Source organism: Urocitellus parryii, chromosome 16 (assembly GCF_045843805.1).
Source record: "Urocitellus parryii isolate mUroPar1 chromosome 16, mUroPar1.hap1, whole genome shotgun sequence".
Taxonomy (NCBI): Eukaryota; Metazoa; Chordata; class Mammalia; order Rodentia; family Sciuridae; genus Urocitellus; species Urocitellus parryii.
Window position 1 is genome coordinate 14121592 of NC_135546.1, and position 18973 is coordinate 14140564.

At 48.9% G+C, this 18973-nt stretch overlaps 2 protein-coding genes across 4 annotated transcripts; one reads left to right on the plus strand and one right to left on the minus strand.

Annotated features, from left to right (window-relative positions):
* The first annotated feature begins 1436 nt into the window (after window positions 1-1436).
* Ogg1 (8-oxoguanine DNA glycosylase) lies at window positions 1437-11386 on the plus strand. 3 transcript variants are annotated; one of them, XM_077793496.1, is made up of 7 exons: window positions 1437-1850; window positions 2189-2436; window positions 2982-3161; window positions 5118-5299; window positions 5811-5961; window positions 6103-6157; window positions 6382-6745. In XM_077793496.1, exons 1-7 carry the CDS (start codon window positions 1717-1719, stop codon window positions 6743-6745), a joined length of 1314 nt encoding a protein of 437 aa, XP_077649622.1. In that variant the 5' UTR covers window positions 1437-1716. The 3 variants fall into 3 exon arrangements, with proteins under 3 accessions (XP_077649622.1, XP_026238760.2, XP_077649621.1); XM_026382975.2 differs by having other exon boundaries at window positions 6103-6152; window positions 6394-6573; XM_077793495.1 differs by lacking the exons at window positions 6103-6157; window positions 6382-6745 and adding an exon at window positions 11184-11386.
* Window positions 6766-17160, minus strand: Camk1 (calcium/calmodulin dependent protein kinase I). Its single transcript, XM_026382974.2, has 12 exons — window positions 17020-17160; window positions 14943-15057; window positions 13560-13691; window positions 11755-11829; window positions 11530-11668; window positions 10741-10867; window positions 10571-10646; window positions 9795-9907; window positions 9176-9254; window positions 8991-9078; window positions 7054-7171; window positions 6766-6947 (listed from the first exon to the last, which is right to left on the minus strand). Exons 2-12 carry the CDS (start codon window positions 15023-15025, stop codon window positions 6865-6867), a joined length of 1113 nt encoding a protein of 370 aa, XP_026238759.1. The 5' UTR covers window positions 15026-15057; window positions 17020-17160; the 3' UTR covers window positions 6766-6864.
* Window positions 17161-18973: the final 1813 nt, after the last annotated feature.

The window sequence follows — 18973 nt, forward strand, 5'->3', positions numbered from 1 at the left end:
TGGTTGTCTCCACAAAGATACTTTGGTTTAGAAAAAGTAAGAAACTTGCCTAAGTTCCCACAACTAGGAAGTTTCACAGCTAGGATTTGAATTCAGGTCTATTTGTCTGCAAAGCTGACTGTTCAACTAGTTTGCTGAACTGGGAATGAAAAGTCCACTTTTTTTTTTTTTTTTTTTTAATTCCTTTGTGGATTTCAGTGGGTGGCTTCATTCAAGACCTTTGCCAGGAGCATGGCCCAAGTGCTTCTGTCACTACAGCTGAGATTGGGAACAGAGAAAGGATGTAAAGGTTGCTTTCATTCACTCCCAAAAGTGGCACCTTTTCCAATTCAACCAACAATTGTTGAAGGAGTGACTTCCAAGTGCTAGGTGCCTGTGAGGTGGCATGCCTACCAGGTGAAACAGCAAGACATGGTTTGCCCAAGGCCTTGCAGCCACTGAGGAATAAAACTTAAGTCAAAGACCCATCTGTTGATTCTCCATGCACCCAGCTGTGCCATGCTGTGAATGAGACACAAAGATTAATCACCTGCAGATCTTGCCCTTGAAGAACTTGGGGTCTAGTCCTTTAAATACAACCCCAAACACCATGCTAGGTGGGAAATGCCCCAGATTAACTTCCCAAGTTCATGACCCCTAAGTCCATTTTTCCATCTTCCTCCAGAAAGTAATAAATTACATAGTCTTTTCTGGGTCCAGGCGGCTGGCAGTGGCAACTGGACCAGACAAGCTGCCTCAGGGTCTCACATTTGTACTCTGGGTTGTGGCTTAGGCTCCTGGGGCCCTCCGGAAAGGCTCCTAGTGGGCCTCACTCCATGCACAAGAGTGAACAGCGGGGTGTACGCTTAGGAGTGCTCAGGACTGCTCTGGACGGAAGGAGCAGATGTGGCGAGGAGGTCGCCAAGAGACAGGCCTCTGAAGGACTTAAGAGGTCTGCAGGCGCGGTAGAGGCTAGGAGAAGGCCTGAGCGGGGACAAGCTGAGCGGGTAAACGCTGAAGAGAGAGTCCTCCCGAGAAAGGTTCTGGAGACACTTCTAAGGGCCTAGAACTGGGCTTGGGTCAGATTCATGGTTGAAGAAAGAGGTCATAAGAGGAAGGCCCGATGAGGGCGAGTATCAGACTCCGAAGACTCATAGGAGAAGGGGTCTTTGAGGACGAGTTGGGAAGGCTGAGGGCTCGGTGAAACAAGGGCAGGATTTGGGCCCGCGCAGCACCGGGTTCGCAGGCGCGCGGGACGAGTGCAAGGCATCTCGGAGGAAAAGCCAATAGTCGGCAGCGAGCCCAGAGCGCGCCAACCGCCTGGGCGCCGCGGAAAGCCACGCCCCCTCTGCCACGCCCGCTTCCTCATTAGCCCTCCCACTTCCTTCTCGGATTGGCTGCCACTAGGTCAAATAAGAGGAGTCGGAGCTCTACTTCCGGTCTCGGCAAGGCCACCCCCTGGAAAAGCCGGAAGAACACACTCGCGCGAGCTTCCAAAATCCAGGGCATCTTTGCAGTGAATGCCCGGAGGCTCCAGAGGCTGTAGAGGGATACGTGAGGAAGAAGGGAGGGGACCTGCCCCTCAGGAAAGCAGGAGGAAAAAGAGGGAGAGGGGAGAGAGGCCTTGGTGACTGTGGGCGAAGCCCTAAGCGGCATGGTCATTGTGTAAACGGGGGTCTTTGCCGTCCGGGTGATTTGGTTCTGAGCCGGCGGGGCTATGGTGGAGCGGAGCCCGACATGGTGGCCCGGTTCCTTCTTGGTAGCATGAAGCATCGTACTCTATCCTCGAGCCCGGCCCTCTGGGCCTCCATCCCGTGTCCACGCTCTGAACTGCGGCTGGATCTGGTTTTAGCTTCGGGACAGTCCTTCCGGTGAGTGGCTGACCTGGGGGGCTCCTCCCCTGGGACCCTGGTTCCTGACTGCCTATTACAGCCCACCAAAGATGCAAAGGAATGTTGGGAGTGATGGATGGGATAGTATCTCAGGATATTAAGGAAATAAGCACTAGTGGCGAGCTTGTTGCCGCCTTTCAAAGTAGGGGTAGTAAGTCTGCAATATTGTTAGGATCATGCAGTAAAACCAAAGGTGCTACTTTTACTTTGCAGCTGTTAAGTCAGTTTTATAAATGGGGCACTTGGGAATAGGAGAGACTCCCAGAGTGTGTGGGAAGGGAAATTGAGTGTTAGGGTTGCCTGCACTGGGAATTCAGGTGGAAGGAGCAAAGCCCTGCACACTGGAGTGGCGTGCTGGCGGATCAAGTGTGGACACTGACTCAAACTGAGGAGCTGCTATACTGCACTGTGTACCGAGGGGACAAGGGCTGGGTTGGCAAACCCACACCTGAGGAGCTGGAGACAGTGCACAAGTACTTCCAGCTAGATGTCAGCCTGGCTCAACTGTACAGCCATTGGAGTTCCGTGGACTCCCATTTCCAAAAGATGGCTCAGAAATTCCAAGGTGAGTACAGGCCTGGGGCAGGGGTTGGGGATCAGGTACATTAGTTAAATACCTGAGAATGTTTTAAATTCTATCTGTAAAATGGTGGTAGTATCTACTTATAGGATTTGATGAGGATTAAAGGACCTAATATATGTAAAGTACTTAGGATTGTACTGGACACATTGTAATTATTATTACTATTATTATTATCCTGCTGATCACCATAGTGAAGTGACAAGAATATGGAGCCTAATCCTGGCCATGGGACTTGGGGCAGGTGATTTCATTCATTCTGTAAACTTACGGAGCATCTGCTATGTGACTAGAATGTAGCAAGAACAAATTGGATCCAAATTCCTCCCCACAGGGTGCTTAAACTGTGGCTTCTATATCAGTAACCTGGCCTTCACAAGATGCTATTAGGAATTAGAAGTCTGGTGGTGTTTTCTCTAATAGTGCTGCCCCTCATTATCCTGGGTTCTCCCTGATCTGATCTGAGGGTGAAAGGAAGCTAATTACCTACAGCAGATGCTTCTCTTGCCCCTTGCCTTTCTGGTCTCCAGGTGTGCGACTGCTGAGACTTGACCCCATCGAATGCCTGTTCTCATTTATCTGTTCTTCCAACAACAACATTACCCGCATCACTGGCATGGTGGAGCGGCTGTGCCAGGCTTTTGGACCTCGGCTCATTCAGCTTGATGATGTCACCTACCATGGCTTCCCCACCCTGCAAGCCCTGGCTGGTGAGTAGGTGGATCCCCTTCCCCCAAGCCCTCCATACAGCTTTTGAACAAGGGTAACTGTTCAGTTTTCTGTGGTCACCATCTCTCATCTAAAAGCTTCCTCCTTCCCAAACACTTTCCCCATCTAGAACCACCCTGCCTGGTCTGTTGAGACCCAGCTGTACCTCCTTAAAATGTCAGCGCCTCCTGTAATCCCAGAAGCTCAGGAAGCTGAGACAGGAGGATGTTGCATTCAAAGCCAGCCTCAGCAAAAGCAAGGCACTAAGCAACTCAGTGAGACCCTGTTTCTAAATAAAATACAAAATAGGGTTGGGGATGTGGCTCAGTGGTCGGTCGACTGCCCCTGAGTTCAATCCCTGGTACCAAATTAAAAAAAAAAAAAAAATGTCAGCACCTTACTAGTCTGTGCCTTTTGTTCTGTTTTGTTTTTGTGGGGTACTAGGAATTGAACCTGGGCCTCGAGCTTTCTAGGCAAGTTCGCTACCATATAGCTGCAGCCCCGGTCTAGTGTGTGTTTTTTGCCAATAGTTTTGATGCCTCATCAGAGAAATATCTGTATGCAGTGTTCAGTAGTTTGGAGTTAAGAGCACACATTCTGGAGACAGATTCACTGGGGCTGAATCCCTGCCCTGTCAGTTGGGCACATTATTTAGCATTTCTGTGCTTCAGTGTCTACATCTGTGAAATGGGGTAATTATAGTCATTATGAGAATTGAATAAAGGAATACACATCCTGCACTCAGCAGTGTTTGGCACACAGGAAGTATATGGAAAACTCAAGCTGCTATCACTGCAGTAAACCCAACAGTTTTGCACTCAGGAACACAGGGTATCTTCACAGCAGCCCTTTAAGGCAAGTGTTTTACAGAAGCAAGTGTATCAGTTGGTAGGTGTGAGAACTAAGCTAGGGGAAGTGGTTGGGGACTGCATAGCAGGGAGAACCTGCCTCAGAAGAAAAAGAATGTTTTTGGTGCTTAGAAACCTGGTCTTGAGTCTCAGCTCTTAGTTTAGTAGTCATGACCTAAAGGAATTTATTCACCACTTCAGTCTTCTCTTGTTTATAGCATGGAAATAAGTTTCTATCTAGAAGGGGTTGGGGAGCTGGTTAATACATCAGTCATGAGACAGTGAAGAGTAATGGGAACACAGGTACTGATTTCTAGACCTGGGTACAAGATACCATCTATATCATGGGTGCTGCTGCTTTTTTTTCTTTTCTTTTTTTTTTTTTTTTTGGTGGAATTGGGGATTGAATCCAGGGTCTTATAGCCTTGCACATGCTAGGCCAGCACTGAACTTTTGAGCTATATCCCCAGGCCTCTTTCTTTCTTTTATTTTTTCTTTTATTTTTTTTTAATTGTGTTTTGAGACAGTATCTCACCTAGTTGTGTAGCCGGCCTTGAATTTACAATCCTCCTGTGCCAACCTCCTAATACCTGGGATTATAAGCAACCTATGTCCTTTCTTGATCAAATTACTTTGCCTCTTTTAAGCCTTCCTTTTCTCTATCTGGGAAATGGGGAAACAACAGTGCTATCATCGGGGCCCTTGAAAACATGATGATAATGTACCTAAGGCACTTAGCCCTTGCATGATACCAGAACTTGATAATAGAAGCAGTTGCTGTTATTAGTATAATATTTTTAGGTCATAACTTTAAACACTCTTGGGAAAGGTTAAGAAACTCAAAATAGGGAGCTCTTCCGAGGCAACGCATCCATCTCTCTCTAGAGCCCAGTATGTAATAGATGCTCAGAAAACACTTGTAGAGGGGAGAACCCATGCTTTCCTTTTTTTGCACATACTTTTATCTACTGTCTCCTAGAGGGCAGTGAGGAGAGAGGGATACTTTAGGAAAAGCATTCCCTTGGGATAAAGAGCTTATATACTATCCCTTCCTTGCATAAGAAGGACTCGAAGATGCCTAATCCTTGCTCTTCTCCCCACTCCCCACAGGTTCAGAGGTGGAAGCTCGCCTCAGGAAGTTGGGTCTGGGGTACCGTGCCCAATATGTGAGTGCCAGTGCCCGAGCCATCCTGGAAGAACAGGGTGGTCTGGCCTGGCTGCAGCAGCTTCGAGAAGCCCCCTATGAAGAGGCACACAAGGCCCTCTGCACCCTGCCTGGGGTGGGCACCAAGGTGAGGCCCAAAGAAGATAGCAGTTGTCCCATCTACTCAAACTGAGAGGAGGGAGTCAGACACAGGGCAGGTCTGAGAGGTGGGTGGAGGCCTGGCTTTTGGAGGCAGGGCAGGAAAGAAAAAGGATAAAAGCAAATGTTTTATTAGAAAAAGCAGGTTGCCAGGAGAGTATGAAAGACTTTACCCTTTAAATGCCTTCATAGAAAGGCTGTTTGTGTCAGTGCATGTGTATGTTGCTCTGTGTATACAGAAATTTCCAGAAGGAATGGCAGGGAAGTTAATAGTGGTCTGTAAGTGGGTACGGTAATATCTTCTCCCTAGATTATGGTGAGAATGTGGGCCACAGAAGTGATTATTCAGTAGCACTTTTAGAAAAATCAATACATACCGATTGAGAATACAGAACAATAGTGACCTCAGAGTACAGGAGGAAGCAATTTGCTTTGGGGATAGATGGAGGACACTGGCTGGATCCTACCATTCCTCCACAGTGGCTCATTCTTTGTCAAAGGTGGCTGACTGCATCTGCCTCATGGCCCTAGAAAAACCTCAGGCTGTGCCCGTGGACGTCCATGTGTGGCAGATAGCCCAACGTGACTACAGCTGGCATCCTACCACATCCCAGGCCAAGGGCCCCAGCCCTCAGGCTAACAAGGAACTGGGTGAGGAGAGAGTGGGAAGTTGGGGCATTGGGCTGAGATGTTAGAAATTTGTCTCTTAATCACCTCTTCCTCAATCCCCACCTCTGTGGATTGGGGGGGCCGGTTAGGCCAGTTAATCTAGCCTCCTCACTTCTGATTTAGGAAATTTTTTCCGGCGCCTGTGGGGACCTTATGCTGGCTGGGCCCAAGCAGTGAGTGTACCTAGATTTCCCCTCCTCTCTAGCCCAGACCCCAAAGAACTTCTCCCCTATCCCTGACCCTAGTGGACTCTTCCAACCATCTGTCCCCATGAACTCTCATTTCCACCATCCCAGGTGACTCCAACCAGCCCAGCCCTGACCCCCATGGACTCTTCCACCTTCCTGCACTGTCACCAGCCCCTCTACTCCTATACTACTGTACCTTTCTGCCCACACACTACCCCTCCCACAGGTGCTGTTCAGTGCTGACCTGCACCAACCCCACCGTTCCCAGGAGCCACCAGCAAAGCGCAAAAAAAGGTCCAAAGGGCCAGAAGTCTAGGCAAGGAGCACTGGACAAAGGAATTCCCCAAAACCTTTCCCCGCCATTCCCTGCTTCTCTCCCCACATCCTCTTTAGGCTTATGTTGGGGAGGGCTCTCTGAAACTACCTCAGGTGCCAGGCACCCCCCAAATAAGCAATCAATTTGCACAGCGGGACAGGGTGGGGGCTGTTCTGGAGAGAGAGCTGTATGGTTTTATCTTCTTCCCTTTATTACAAGAAGGAACAATAAAATAGAAACATTTGTATGGAAAATGCAGTGAGGAGTGAGAGGAAGGGGTGGGGAGGGCAGTGGGTAGGGTAACTCCCCAGTTCACTCAGGGAAGGGAGTAGGCTACCCCCAGCCCCTCCCACGAAAGAAACCCTGACTAGATCCAGGGCCCTAGAGCTGCGGGGGCATTGTGGGGGACAGTTCCGGGCCTGGCTCCACATAGCAATCTCGACAGCAGCAGCCGGCTGACGGCCCTGTGTGGGAGGACAGAATACAGTTGGCAGTAGGGCACACCCTGCACTCCAGCTGGGTGTCTCTTCGTGGCCCACCCACACTCTTCCCAGCATCCCTGCTCCTCACCCCCAGCCGTTGGCGTCAGCAGCTCCCCATGGCTCGCCGTCTGTCCCTGACCCTCCTGGCTGGTGCCCAACTGTAGCTTCCTCATGTGCCGTACCACAGCCGTGGCATTGAAAGCTTGCTGTGGAGAAAGGGAAGAAGGGACTTCTGAGAAGGTGGGAGCTTATAGGTGAGGGCCTGGCAGTAGAATTCTTTCAGTGGTATTTTTTATTTGTTTGTTCTTCATTCATGGGTTATTTAGTGACTCTTATAAGTCCCTCCAACCCCCCCTACAAGGCTTTTTTTTTTTTAAACCATACTGTTAAATCATACTGGAAAATGAATCCAAGGGTGCTCTACCACGACCTAGAACCTCAGCCCTTTCAGCCCTTTTTTAAACTTTATTTTGAGGCAGTTTCTCACTAAGTTACCCGGGCTGGTCTCCACCTTGCAATCCCCATCTCAAGTCACCCAAAGCACTGGGGTTACAGGTATGTGCCACTGTGCTCAGCCTCTACAAAGCTTTGTGAATTCTGTTCAATTATGTGTGCACATGTATATATAGAATGTATACATAAACATTCTTTGTTTATGTGTATATATATATATATATAAATAAAACTATTCATATTCATACGTAATAGCAAACACTACACAGCATTGTGTGTCAGGCACTGTTTCAAGTATTTTGCATGGTGACTCATTTAATCTTTCCAAAATTCTCAGGTGAGCACTTTTAATATCACAAATTTCAAAGGTGGAAACTAAGGTATAGAAAGGTCAGGAAACTTAACCTCTGTGATTTTTTTATTTTTCTGTTTTGTTTCAATATTGGCCTTGCACATGTCAGACAAGCACTCTACCACTGAGTTACACCCTGGCCCTCTTATTTTGAGACAGAGTCTCTCTAAATTGCCCAGGCTGGCCCTGAATTTACAATCCTCCTGCCTCACCTTCCCAAGTAGCTGGTATTATAGATGTGCATCACCACTCAGGCTGTGTATGTAATTTTCTTTTCATCATATCCCCCTAGATTTTCCTATATACTCCTCAAAAACCATGTTGAAAACTAAAACCATTCCCCCCAAGACACATCCTGCCCCTGGGATCAGTTATGATAATTTCCAGGCTAATGTGTCCCCAACCAGAAGATTGGGACAGCCCTTGACATTTCAACTCACACCCTCTGCATCCATTCCACTATCACTTCTTGTTGATCCTACCTCCTAAATGATTGTTGTTCTCAGCCATTATTCTCTATTCCTGTTATTGCTGCCCAAGGTCAAGTCCTTCCCATCTTCTGCCTGCATCTCTGCCACAGCCTCCTACTTTTCTCCCAATCTTCACTCTTTGCTGTTTTTTTTTTTTTTTTTTTTTTTTTTGTAGCTTGAGAGCTCTTTCTAAATGGCCATTTCTTACTTGAAATCCTTCTGGGGCTTCTCAGCACCCTCAATGTCAAGTTGGTGCTCTACTATGGTATTTGAGGTCCTGAGTTGTGCGGCCCTTACTGACTTCTTTAGCCTTCCCTCTTGCCAGTCAGTCTCCTCTGCCCCTCCAGTCCAGCCAGGTTTATCATGTGCATTTTTGTGTGGCCAGCTCCACTCTCTTGCTTCTGGAACTTTTCACCCCTCTTCTCTGTGCCTTGGACATTATTCCATGTGTCTGACTAATTGCTACTCAACTGACAGATTCTTCAGGCTATTACCACCTTTATGACCCTTCCTGGAACTCATAGGCTGCATCAAATGCCTCTTAAGTATACTATTTTCCCTCTAGACTTGGAGGTCAGGGACCCTCTCAAATTGAGTAGGTGTCAGGAAGTACTTATTGAATAAAGAGTGAGGTCTTTCAGAAAGCAGCCCTGTGGTTACTGCATGTCTTGGCAATGTGCAAACAGCCTGGGCAAGGGAGGGGAGGAGTCCTGGCAAGGCTGGGACCCCGGACTAGAGCTATGGGCTCACCTTCCATTTGCTCTTAGCAAAGTTCTTCTTGATCTGCTCGCTCACCGACTGGTGGATGTTCTTATCTAGAGCCGTATCTCCTGCAATCCTAGGGTGGGTATATGTGGAGGGTTGCCAGTAAGGGTAGAAGCAGGCTGGGGGGCCAGGCTTCACCCCCACCCACAGTCCGTGGAGACTTTCCTCACCATGGGTGCTGCAAGGCCTGCTCACAGGTGAACCTCTTCTCTGGATCCTTCTCCATCAAGTGCCGGATGAAATCTTTGGCTGAACCCCCAAGACAAAAGCAAAGACATATGGCATGGCAGTGCCTGTGGACACTCCTGGGACAGCACTCCCTGACATCCAGGCTGACCGCAAAGCAAGACATAGGGGCCAGATCTGTCCGTGCACCACCCCACTTCACTCCAGCCTCCCAGCTCTCTCCATTCTCTCTCAAAAACATGTTCTTGGAGAAGACTCCCTTCAGTATATTCACAGTATGTGTGAACAACTAGAGATGCCTTCATTGGCTTGCTTTTAATAGAGGGCACAAAAGGAGGGATGAAAATGATTATGGTGGTGTCTTAGGCATTAGGAAGTCAGTAGGGGAGGTATTTTCAAAAATACTATGTTTGAAGACTGAATCAATGAATGCCTACAAGTTTCTCAGACTAGGAGCCAAGCAGAGGGAAACCCCTGAGGTAAGGGTTCTGACCTCAGACAACTTATTCTAGGACTGGGGAACCTGACTAGGGAGACCCCCGAGAGCAGATGAGGAAGGCGCCAGAGGCAGGGCCCAGTGAAAGAAGGCAAAATCCAAAATACCAGAGTCAGAGATGTCATCCCAGTAAGGAGAGTCAAATTCATACTCGGCCTTCAAAATCTGTTCAAAGAGTTTGGCATCATTCTCGTCATAGAAGGGGGGATAACCGCAGAGCCTGGGCAGGAAGAAACTCATCCTGATTTCCACTCTCAGTGTACCCAGTGGCTCTGGGACAGCTTTGGGGCAGTCCCAAGCATCAGGCAGGACTCATGGAAAAGAGTTACCCCTTTGTAAAATCTGCCCCTCCCTGCCTTGCTCGCTCCTATCTAGCTACACTGGCCTTTTCTGTTTCTTGACCAATTTTGCCAACTTCAGGGCCATTGTACTTGCTGTTCCCTCTTACCAAACCTTACCCCACATCTCACTTCATTCAAGAGGCCACTCAGATGTCACCTCCACAGAAAGTGCTCTTCCCTGACTTTATCTGAAATGGTAGCAATCCCCATTTCTCTTCTCCTTTTTTTTTTTTTTTGTTGTTTGTTTATTCATTTTTCCATCTAATGTTATTGTATAGATTTATTTACTTGTTGATTTTTCTGTCTCCCCTACTATAATATCAGCTCCCCGAGGACCAGCACTTGGTCTGGTTTGTTCTCTGCTAAGTGCCCGTGCTTGGCGCAGTTCCTGAAACATAGTATCTATTGAATGAAGTGATATTAGTAATTAATAGGTAGGTTGACTATGGATGGAGGGAAGGAAGGAATAACAGGGTGGAAGAGTAAAGCAGGAGAAAGGTCAACTCTGGAGCTACACTCTACTTGGCCACACCCCCACTTACAGGATGTAGGCAATGACCCCAATGGACCAGCAGTCCACGGCCTTGCTGTAGGGCTTCTGGGCCAGGACCTCAGGGGCTGTGGAGAAAATGGGACATGGCAGTGACAAATTTCTGCCCTGCAGCTTCTGGTTCCTCCCGTACCCACAGCCCCAGCCCAGGGCCCTCCGCACCCACGTATCCTGGTGTCCCACAGGCTGTGGAGAGCACACTGCCTGGGTCCTCCATCTTGGAGAGGCCAAAGTCGGAGATCATGATCTTGGAGTCTTCATCCAGGCTGTAGTACAGCAGATTCTCTGGCTTGAAGGGCAGGCAGGAGGGGAAGGAGCAGTTAGATGGCCAGAAGCTGGCAGAACCATCCCAAGCACCACTTGAGAAGCAATGGGATCTCCATCCCCCACTAAAGCCACTGTGGCTGCCATCTTGACTGGAAGTGCAAGGAAGTTCTCAGGAAGGCCAAAAGTTCCAGAAAGGACAAGGGCCCCAGAGGTATGGGAAGGAATTTTTATGTAAACCTCAGGTATGTATTGCAAAGCCCTAAAGAAGTTCTGGCAGTTACTGTATGCCAGGTCCTGGAGTACTTGGTGGATTTGCACCTTCCCACTTTCTCTTCCAGGTCAGTCTGAACAAACCCATTTTACAGATGAGGAAACTGATGCCTCAAGAGGTGAAGTGACTTGCCTAAGAGCCCAGTTATGGAGTAGCACAGCCAGAATGAGATGTACTACAAAACATGCACCCCATCATTGTCTCTGAGGAGTAGGATTCCAGTTAACTTTTGTGTGGCTTCGAGTGTCTGAACTTTAATGGGAAGAGGCACTTTGGAGGTCACAAGGTCTATTTTGCAGATAGGAAGTTGAGGCTCACTGAGGAGGTGAGAGCACCCTCAGGGTGGATATTGAGGGGTTTCCAAAGGCCGTGCCCCCACGGCCCCTGCTCACTATTCCCCAGCTCACACCCACCTTGAGATCGCGGTGGACGATGCCCAGGTCGTGCAGATATTTAACAGCGTCCAGCACCTGGAAGATGAGGCGACTGGCGTCCCGCTCCGTGTAGAAGCCTTTTTCCACAATGCGGTCAAACAGCTCCCCCCCTGACACCCTGCAATAGGGGACAGGACAGTCTGGCCAAGAAAGTGAGGACAGCAGGGAGAGAAATGTGAGCAGTGCAGGGGAAGGGCCACTCACAGCTGCATGATGAGGTAGAGGTGGCCCCCACTCTCATAGATGTCATCCAGGGCTACAATGTTGGGGTGCTTGATCCTGAGAGGAAAAAAGAGCAGTTCAGAGCTGGGGACTCCTCAGTGCCTACAGACCCAGGCAAGCCAACCAAGGATCTCCCCCCACCACCACCTGGAAAAGCAGATGTGCCAAGATTTATTAAAATTTCTTAGAAGGCGAGGCAGCGGTACAAACACTGGACTTGAGCAAACTATAGAACTGGGTCCAAATCCTGCATCTGTCACATGCTGTTTGGATGTCTTTTCCCTTCATAGCACTGATCAGTAGAAAACTTCTAAGAATTTTCTGTGTCTACCCATTTGTCAGCCTTCCCCATCAGAAGGTCAGGTCCCACAAGTTCAGAGACTTTGTCTCAGTCTCCAGTGTTCTCTGGCCCTGGGACAGAGTTGGTGCTCAGTAATACAGATAGAATTCAATGTAACCTCACTGAGCCTGTCTCCTTCTTTATAAAATGAAGCTAGTGGTAGTACTTCTCTCAAAGACCAGGTATGAAGATCATATTGAGGGGCTACGGGGAGTTGTTGCTCAGTGGTAGAGCACTTGCCTAGCATGCCTGAGGCATAGGCTCGATCTCCGGCACCACATAAAAATAAACAAATAAAATAAAGGTATTAAGAAAAAAAGGGCTGGGGATATGGTTCAGTTGGTAGAGTACTTGGCTTGCACACACAAGGCCCTGGGTTCAATCCCCAGCACCACAAAAAAAGTAAAATAAAAGATAAAAAGAAATCTGAGGGGCTGGGGTTGTAGCTCAGTGGTAGAGTGCTTGCTTAGCATGCATGAGGCACTGGGTTCTATCCTCAGCACCACATAAAAATAAAGGTTCACCTACAACTTAAAAATATATTTTTTAAAAAAGATCATATTGAGATAATTCAGATGACAAGCTTGGCACAGTGCCTGGCATAATGTAAACAATAAATGAACTGATAATGGTGGTTGACCTTGGGTACCAGGGATTGAACTCAGGGGCATTCAACCACTAAGCCACATCCTCAGCCCTTAGCTGGGTTGCTTAGCACCTTGCCATTGCTGAGGCTGGCTTTGAACTCAAGATCCTCCTGCCTTAGCTTCTTGAGCTGCTGGGATTACAGGTGTGTGCCACCACACCTGGCTGGTGGTTGATTTTATGATGAGGAAGACCTGGCTTTTTCAGAAACTTGCTGTGCCTTTGGGAAGGTCCCTTGCGCTCTCTGGGCCTGTTTCTCCAACCGTCACCCCTTGATAATGAGAATGATCTGTTTCTTCCCTGCCCAAGGTGGTTGGGAAGTTCAGGAAAGACATTGGAAATGAAGATTATAAGATTTACAGTGAGAGCAGGAGATTTCTTGGCATGAGCAGTTCATAGAACAGTTGGTTGTCTATTGTGACAAGAGGGGTTGGCAGACGGTTTTAAACTTGCTGAGTGACTTTAATATATTGGAGGAACTCAAGGTAGGTCCAGAGTTAACAGTAATTAAGATATGTGAGTTCAAGCTGTGTTTAAGCATTGACCTTGAGACCTGACTGAACAGATTAATCCCTAACATCTAAGTCATATCTGTCATGTTAGCTATTGTGCCAGCCATTTGAAATAAAGGGCCTCGAGTTCTCTCCATACCCTGCCCAGCAGAAGTTCTTGTTCCTGCTTTATAAATGAGCACTTTGAGGCTTGGAGGGTTGAATGAGTTGCCAAAAGCAGGGGAAGGAGGAGGGCAGGAGGGGTTGAGACAGGGTCACCCTGGGGCAGGGACAAGCTATAGCCCACGCACTTGTGCAGGACAGCAATCTCATTCTCCATGCTGCCCTCTTTGCCCTCCAGGGCCTTCTTGGCGATGCATTTGATGGCCACCAGCTTCTGAGTCCTCTTATCTTCTGCCAGGATTACTTCCGAGAAGGCCCCCCTGCAGGGAGAGAGGATTCCAAAGGTGAGGTTCTGGAAGCCCTGCTTCCCTTCAGCCTCTCCTCCATCTCTTATGGATTGTATGTCTCTAGACCAAGTACTCTTCTACCCGCTGGCTCTAGAGGTGGCCACATGACCTGGACCTGGCCAGTTAGAATAGTCTGCCCGTGGCACACTATTTGTTCATGTGGTATAAGCCAAGTTACTGGTACTATGAGAATGAGGTTCTCTTTCCTATATTATTTGTTTATTCGTTTATTTTTTACTTATTGCTATATTATTTATTCATTCATTTGTTTTCCATCTGTTTCATGGTACTGGGGATAAAACCTAGAGCCTCACTTGCTAGGCAAGTGCTATATTGCTGAGCCACATCCCTAGCCCAAGGTGGATGGAGTGGATGGTGGCCATCTGTACCACCTCCTGGCAAGAGCCTATCTGGGATTGAATAGCACAGAAGAAATCAGATGTAAGAATTATAATCAAAGATAATTCCTGATAACTATGTGCATGTTTAATTCATTCATTGTTTTCTGCTAAAGCAAATTTGAGTCATAAATAATACCCTTAGAACTTTGAAGAACCATTAGCATTACTTGGGAACTTTTTGTAAATGGTGAATCTAGACCCCATCCCAGATTTCCTGGGTCAGAATCTGCATTTTAACAAATAGTTCAAGGGATTTGTGTGTGTACCAAAGTTTAAGAAGTAGGCTCTGAGGAACAGATAAATCCATTTATACTCAAGTTCACTGACTAAGGAAGATTTTCAAGGGTATTCTCTGCACATCTTTAGCTTTGCTGGGGAGAATAAGAAGTAATAAGTCAAAAGCATCCCTCTTGGTGACATTTCAATAATCAGGGATAACTAGTGCCTGCAGTGATTTCATCTTTGGTTTCCAGTCTTGACCCAGTACTAGTAACAGAACTATGTATGCAGTTTCCAAACCTAGGTCAGAACACCCAGCTCTTGACTAGTTGGCCCTTTGTTCTCCCCCACTTCCTTCTCTTCATTAGAAACTGCCTGTGCAAGAACAGCCCCCGTCCCAACCATTGCCAAACAGAAATGAAAAGTGTGGTCCATTCTGTGCCATGACAAGTTTGCCATAGGCCCTAGTCTGTAGGAAACAGGAAATGTTGATTGGCTGACCAGAGGAAGCACCATCCTGGACTCAGCCTCCCCCAGCTATTGAGGCCCTTCCCAGTTCTACCCCCAGCTCAGAAACAGCCTCCCAACCACCCCCGAGACTCACGTGCCCAGAACATCTCTGAAGTCATAAATGTCCCTAATGTCCTCTGCCTGCTTCCAGCTGGGGCTTTCCACTGCCCCCGGCATGGCCCACTGCCCCCCAGCCACAGCCAGGGCTCCTGGAAGGAGAATGAAGGAAGGAGACTCAATAGGTTGCTCTGAGAATGCGCTGCATGCCCCATCCAGTTATTCAACCTGCATTCATTCACTCCTTGATCCATTCATTTGACAAAATCATTCAACATTCATTCATTTACTAGTCATTTGTTCATTCAACAACATCCATTCAGCAAATTCTTTGCCTAGAGAAATATATTTCATGGTGGCAGCAAAATTCTTTATTCAACAAAGTCATGCATTCCTTCATTTTTGTATTCATGTTCACTTCCCAGTTTCTCCCTCCCCAAATCCAAACACCCAGAGAAACCCTGATCCCTGGAAGGGCAACAGATAAAACCCAAGGACAACTTGTACATGCATAGGGCTCTGGAGGATCCCTCCATCCCCAGAACCAGTCATATCCCAGCTTTACCCTGGGAACTGCTGGGGTGTCTCCTCTCCCTCCTCCTTCTCCCCACCCTGGCCTCTCGGAAATCAGGTTTCCGGCAGCCTGGGCTTCCAGCAGTATCTCAGCCACGTTTTTAAATAGCTCTTTCTCACTGTTACTAAGGCAACAACAGCCACAGCTGGAGCTCCCCAGGCCTCTCCCTCCTGACTCCCTAAATGGTCCCACCCAGTCTGTCCCCTCCTGGCCTCATCTTACCTTGATCCAGCTTGGACCTTCCCCCCACTGAGGCCTCTGTCTCATCACTCAGGAGAGGGTGAGTTCTCTTCCCATTTTTCAGATGGAGAACAGGGGAGATTGAGGAAATCGGTAGTGATGGGTCCAGAGTGGCCCAAATGACACCCAGCTGGGGCCCAAGCTAAGCTTGCTTAGGGCAGAGGCCATGGAGGAGCTGTTCTCAACTAGTCTTTCCAATATGAAGCTAGACTGGTGCCCATCCCAGGACCACAGAAGGTAAGGGCAAAACAGCCTAGTATGCTGTGTGGTCTCAGGGAGGATGCTTTCCTTTTCTGTTTCTTCTGTGGGACAATGAGGGGAAGGTGCCCTGACCAGAGCCCTGGTGTGAGATCCCACTCCTTGGATGGAATGTTGTTCCCAGGGTTCTGGCCACCCTTCCCAGGGACAGAAACTTCTAAGAAAGGAGACTTCATGATAAGCTCTAGAGGCAGTCTTAAACCCATCTGAAGGCTGGCACATCATGACCCTTACAGTCCACACCCTGTACTAGCCATTCCAGCCAAGCCTCCTCCACAACCCCAAACCCAAACCCCTGCCTCCCACACCCAGCACCTGGTTATACGTGTGCACAGGACACTCCCCAGACAGCCTCACACCTTAACACCTACTCGCCATCCATATATTCCTCAGACCCCTTTCACTTTTCAAAACACATCCACACACACACCCACGTTCACATCCACCAGACATCCCCAATTTACTTACACCTCACACCCTCCAGGTCCTCACCCACACCCTAGAAGCTCCTATAGTTCAAACCCCAACAGTACCTCACAATTCAACACCACCCCCAACTCTGACTTAACTATCCTTAGAGCCAGACACCAGCACACTGAACCTGGACACCACCCTCTGCAGCAAAAAACGCATCGGGACATCCCACCCAGGACCCATGAGGGTATCCTCACACATTAGCACGGCAGCCCCATATCTGATCCACACATCAGCATTGACATTAGGACACCTTAACATGCCCCCCCACCACATAAACACATCTATAGCCAGATGCCCACGCCCTTGCAAATTCAGGCCCCAAGAACTCCGGCTCGGGCACTGACCACCTCTCCCCACCCTACTCTGTCACCTCTCAGTTTTCCACGGGCCTCCTTGGCACCTGCTGGTCCTAGAACAGAGATGGGGAGAAAGGCCCAGCCCTGTCCTTCCCGGGTGCAGCCCTCCCGGGCACCCCTTCCCATCCTTGGGCAAGGGTACCAGCTGCTGGAGGCTCCCGCTGCCCCTTCAGCGTGCAGGGGTGCAAGCGGGCAGACCCCAACCTTACCTGCAGCTGCCCCGCCGCGGGGCTGGCTGGAAGGCCCAAGGTGGCTGGTGCTGAGCTCCGGCCGCGGTCCGCCGCCACTCTGCGCCTGGCCCGCCCGCCCGTTTCTCTCTTGGGCTCTGCTCCGGCTCCGCTTGCTCCCTCCGCCCGCCTGCGGCTCTGATGTCAATGGAGGAGGAGCCTGTGGCGGAGGGACGGGGATTGGGAGCGGTGGGTGGTGTCGCTACCCCGCTGGGGAAAGGGGCGGGCGGGGGGAGACCCGTGGGGCCTGATTAGACCCTCTGCTAGATGCTTCATGCCCTTCTTCTGCAGCAGAGCCCCACTTCAGAGGGGACAACGGATGTCCAGGGAGATGAGGGTTTCTAAATTATCAGCTGCTCAGTGGAAAAGCAGGATTCGAACCTGCACTGACTGATGCCAGAGGCTGGCCAGTTTCACCCAGCCAGCTCATGTTTTTTTTTTTTTTTTTTTTTTTTTCAGACCAGTTAGAGTCACCCTTAAGGCTCCTAGTCTCCTGGACCAAGGGAATTAGGCCCACAGAAGGGCCCAAAGACTAGTGGGGATAGGAGGATGGGGGGAGTAGGGAGAAACAAGGCAAGAGCAGGCAGTGAGGATAGTCTAGGCCCCATTGACAGGCGGGTCATCTGAGGTCTGAGGTCCCTCAGAGAGACTGAGATGAGTCTCCAGTCCCCAGAACTTGCCCCTCAGAGCCTGTGTGCTGACCAGAGGGACAGGGGCAGAGAGGGAAACAGGGAGGGGGAAGTTTAGTCTGGATCCTGAAGGAAGCAGGCCAAAGAGGACCAAGGTGCCACGTGACTGGGCAGAAGCCAGAGACCCATGGCTGGAGGCCAAGTTGGGGGGTGGAGCAGAAGCCAGTTCCTGGGGCTGCAGGCAAGGGACCAAGGGACCTGACCCAAGTTGGCTTATGCAAGCGGTTCCTTGGGAATAAATTCAGTGCTGGCTAGGAAGGGGGAGCAATTCATAGGAATGGAAGGTGTGATTGGAGTGGGGCCAGAGAAGACATACAGCTTGACACCCCCACCCTACCTCCACTCACCTTCCAGTACCACTTTCTCTCCTGGATTCCTGAATTTTCCAGCTGAATTTGAAGACAGGATGGTGCTGACCCCCAACACATTTCAGCTGGCTTTTCCTTCCCTTTTCACAGGGTGGTCAATTTATTATACCCATTTTACAGACAAGAGAAGATAATGGCTGAGAGTCCTAGAAGGGCTTTGGAGTTTGTCTCATCCCTTGCTTTACTCTGAGTCTAGTTTTTTTTCCTCTGGAGAATGGAAATATTGATGACTGACTCAGGATTCTTCTAAGAATCCTGTGAAGTAATGAATACAAAATACTCAGAACTACAGTTCAAAACATGAGAGTGAGACTCTGTAAACCAAGACTTAAGAAAGGACCTGATCTGGCCAGAGATGGTGACCAAGGGATACTTTCTGTCTCTCAAATCTCAGCATCACAGACTCCCTGGCCCATGAAAAAAACTTCTGACCCAAGGCTGAGCCTCTGTTCTCCCCTTCACCCATCTCGCACACCCACTGAGCTGTTTCAGCACCAATTTCCTGTTTATCTCTATGACAACACTCCCTGGTTGATAAAGTGGCCTCTGTCCTGCTGAGAACTTGTACAACTTTTGTTCTCTTTTATATTTTGTTGCTTTTAAGCATTTCTGAGGGCACTTTTGCCCCCCCCCTCCTTTGACATTCTTTTCTTTTTTAAAAATATTTCTAGTAAGCAAGTAATACATGGGTCACTGCAAGAAAATTACATAAAATATTAAGAACACACAGACTATCCTTGCCCCTGGTAGAATTCAAAGAGGAATCTATGAGCTGGATGCAGGGGGGACACGCCTGTAATCCCCTGTAATCCCAGCGATTTGGGAGGCTGAGCCGGAGGAGTGCAAGTTCAAGGCAGCCTGGACAGTTTAGCAAAACAC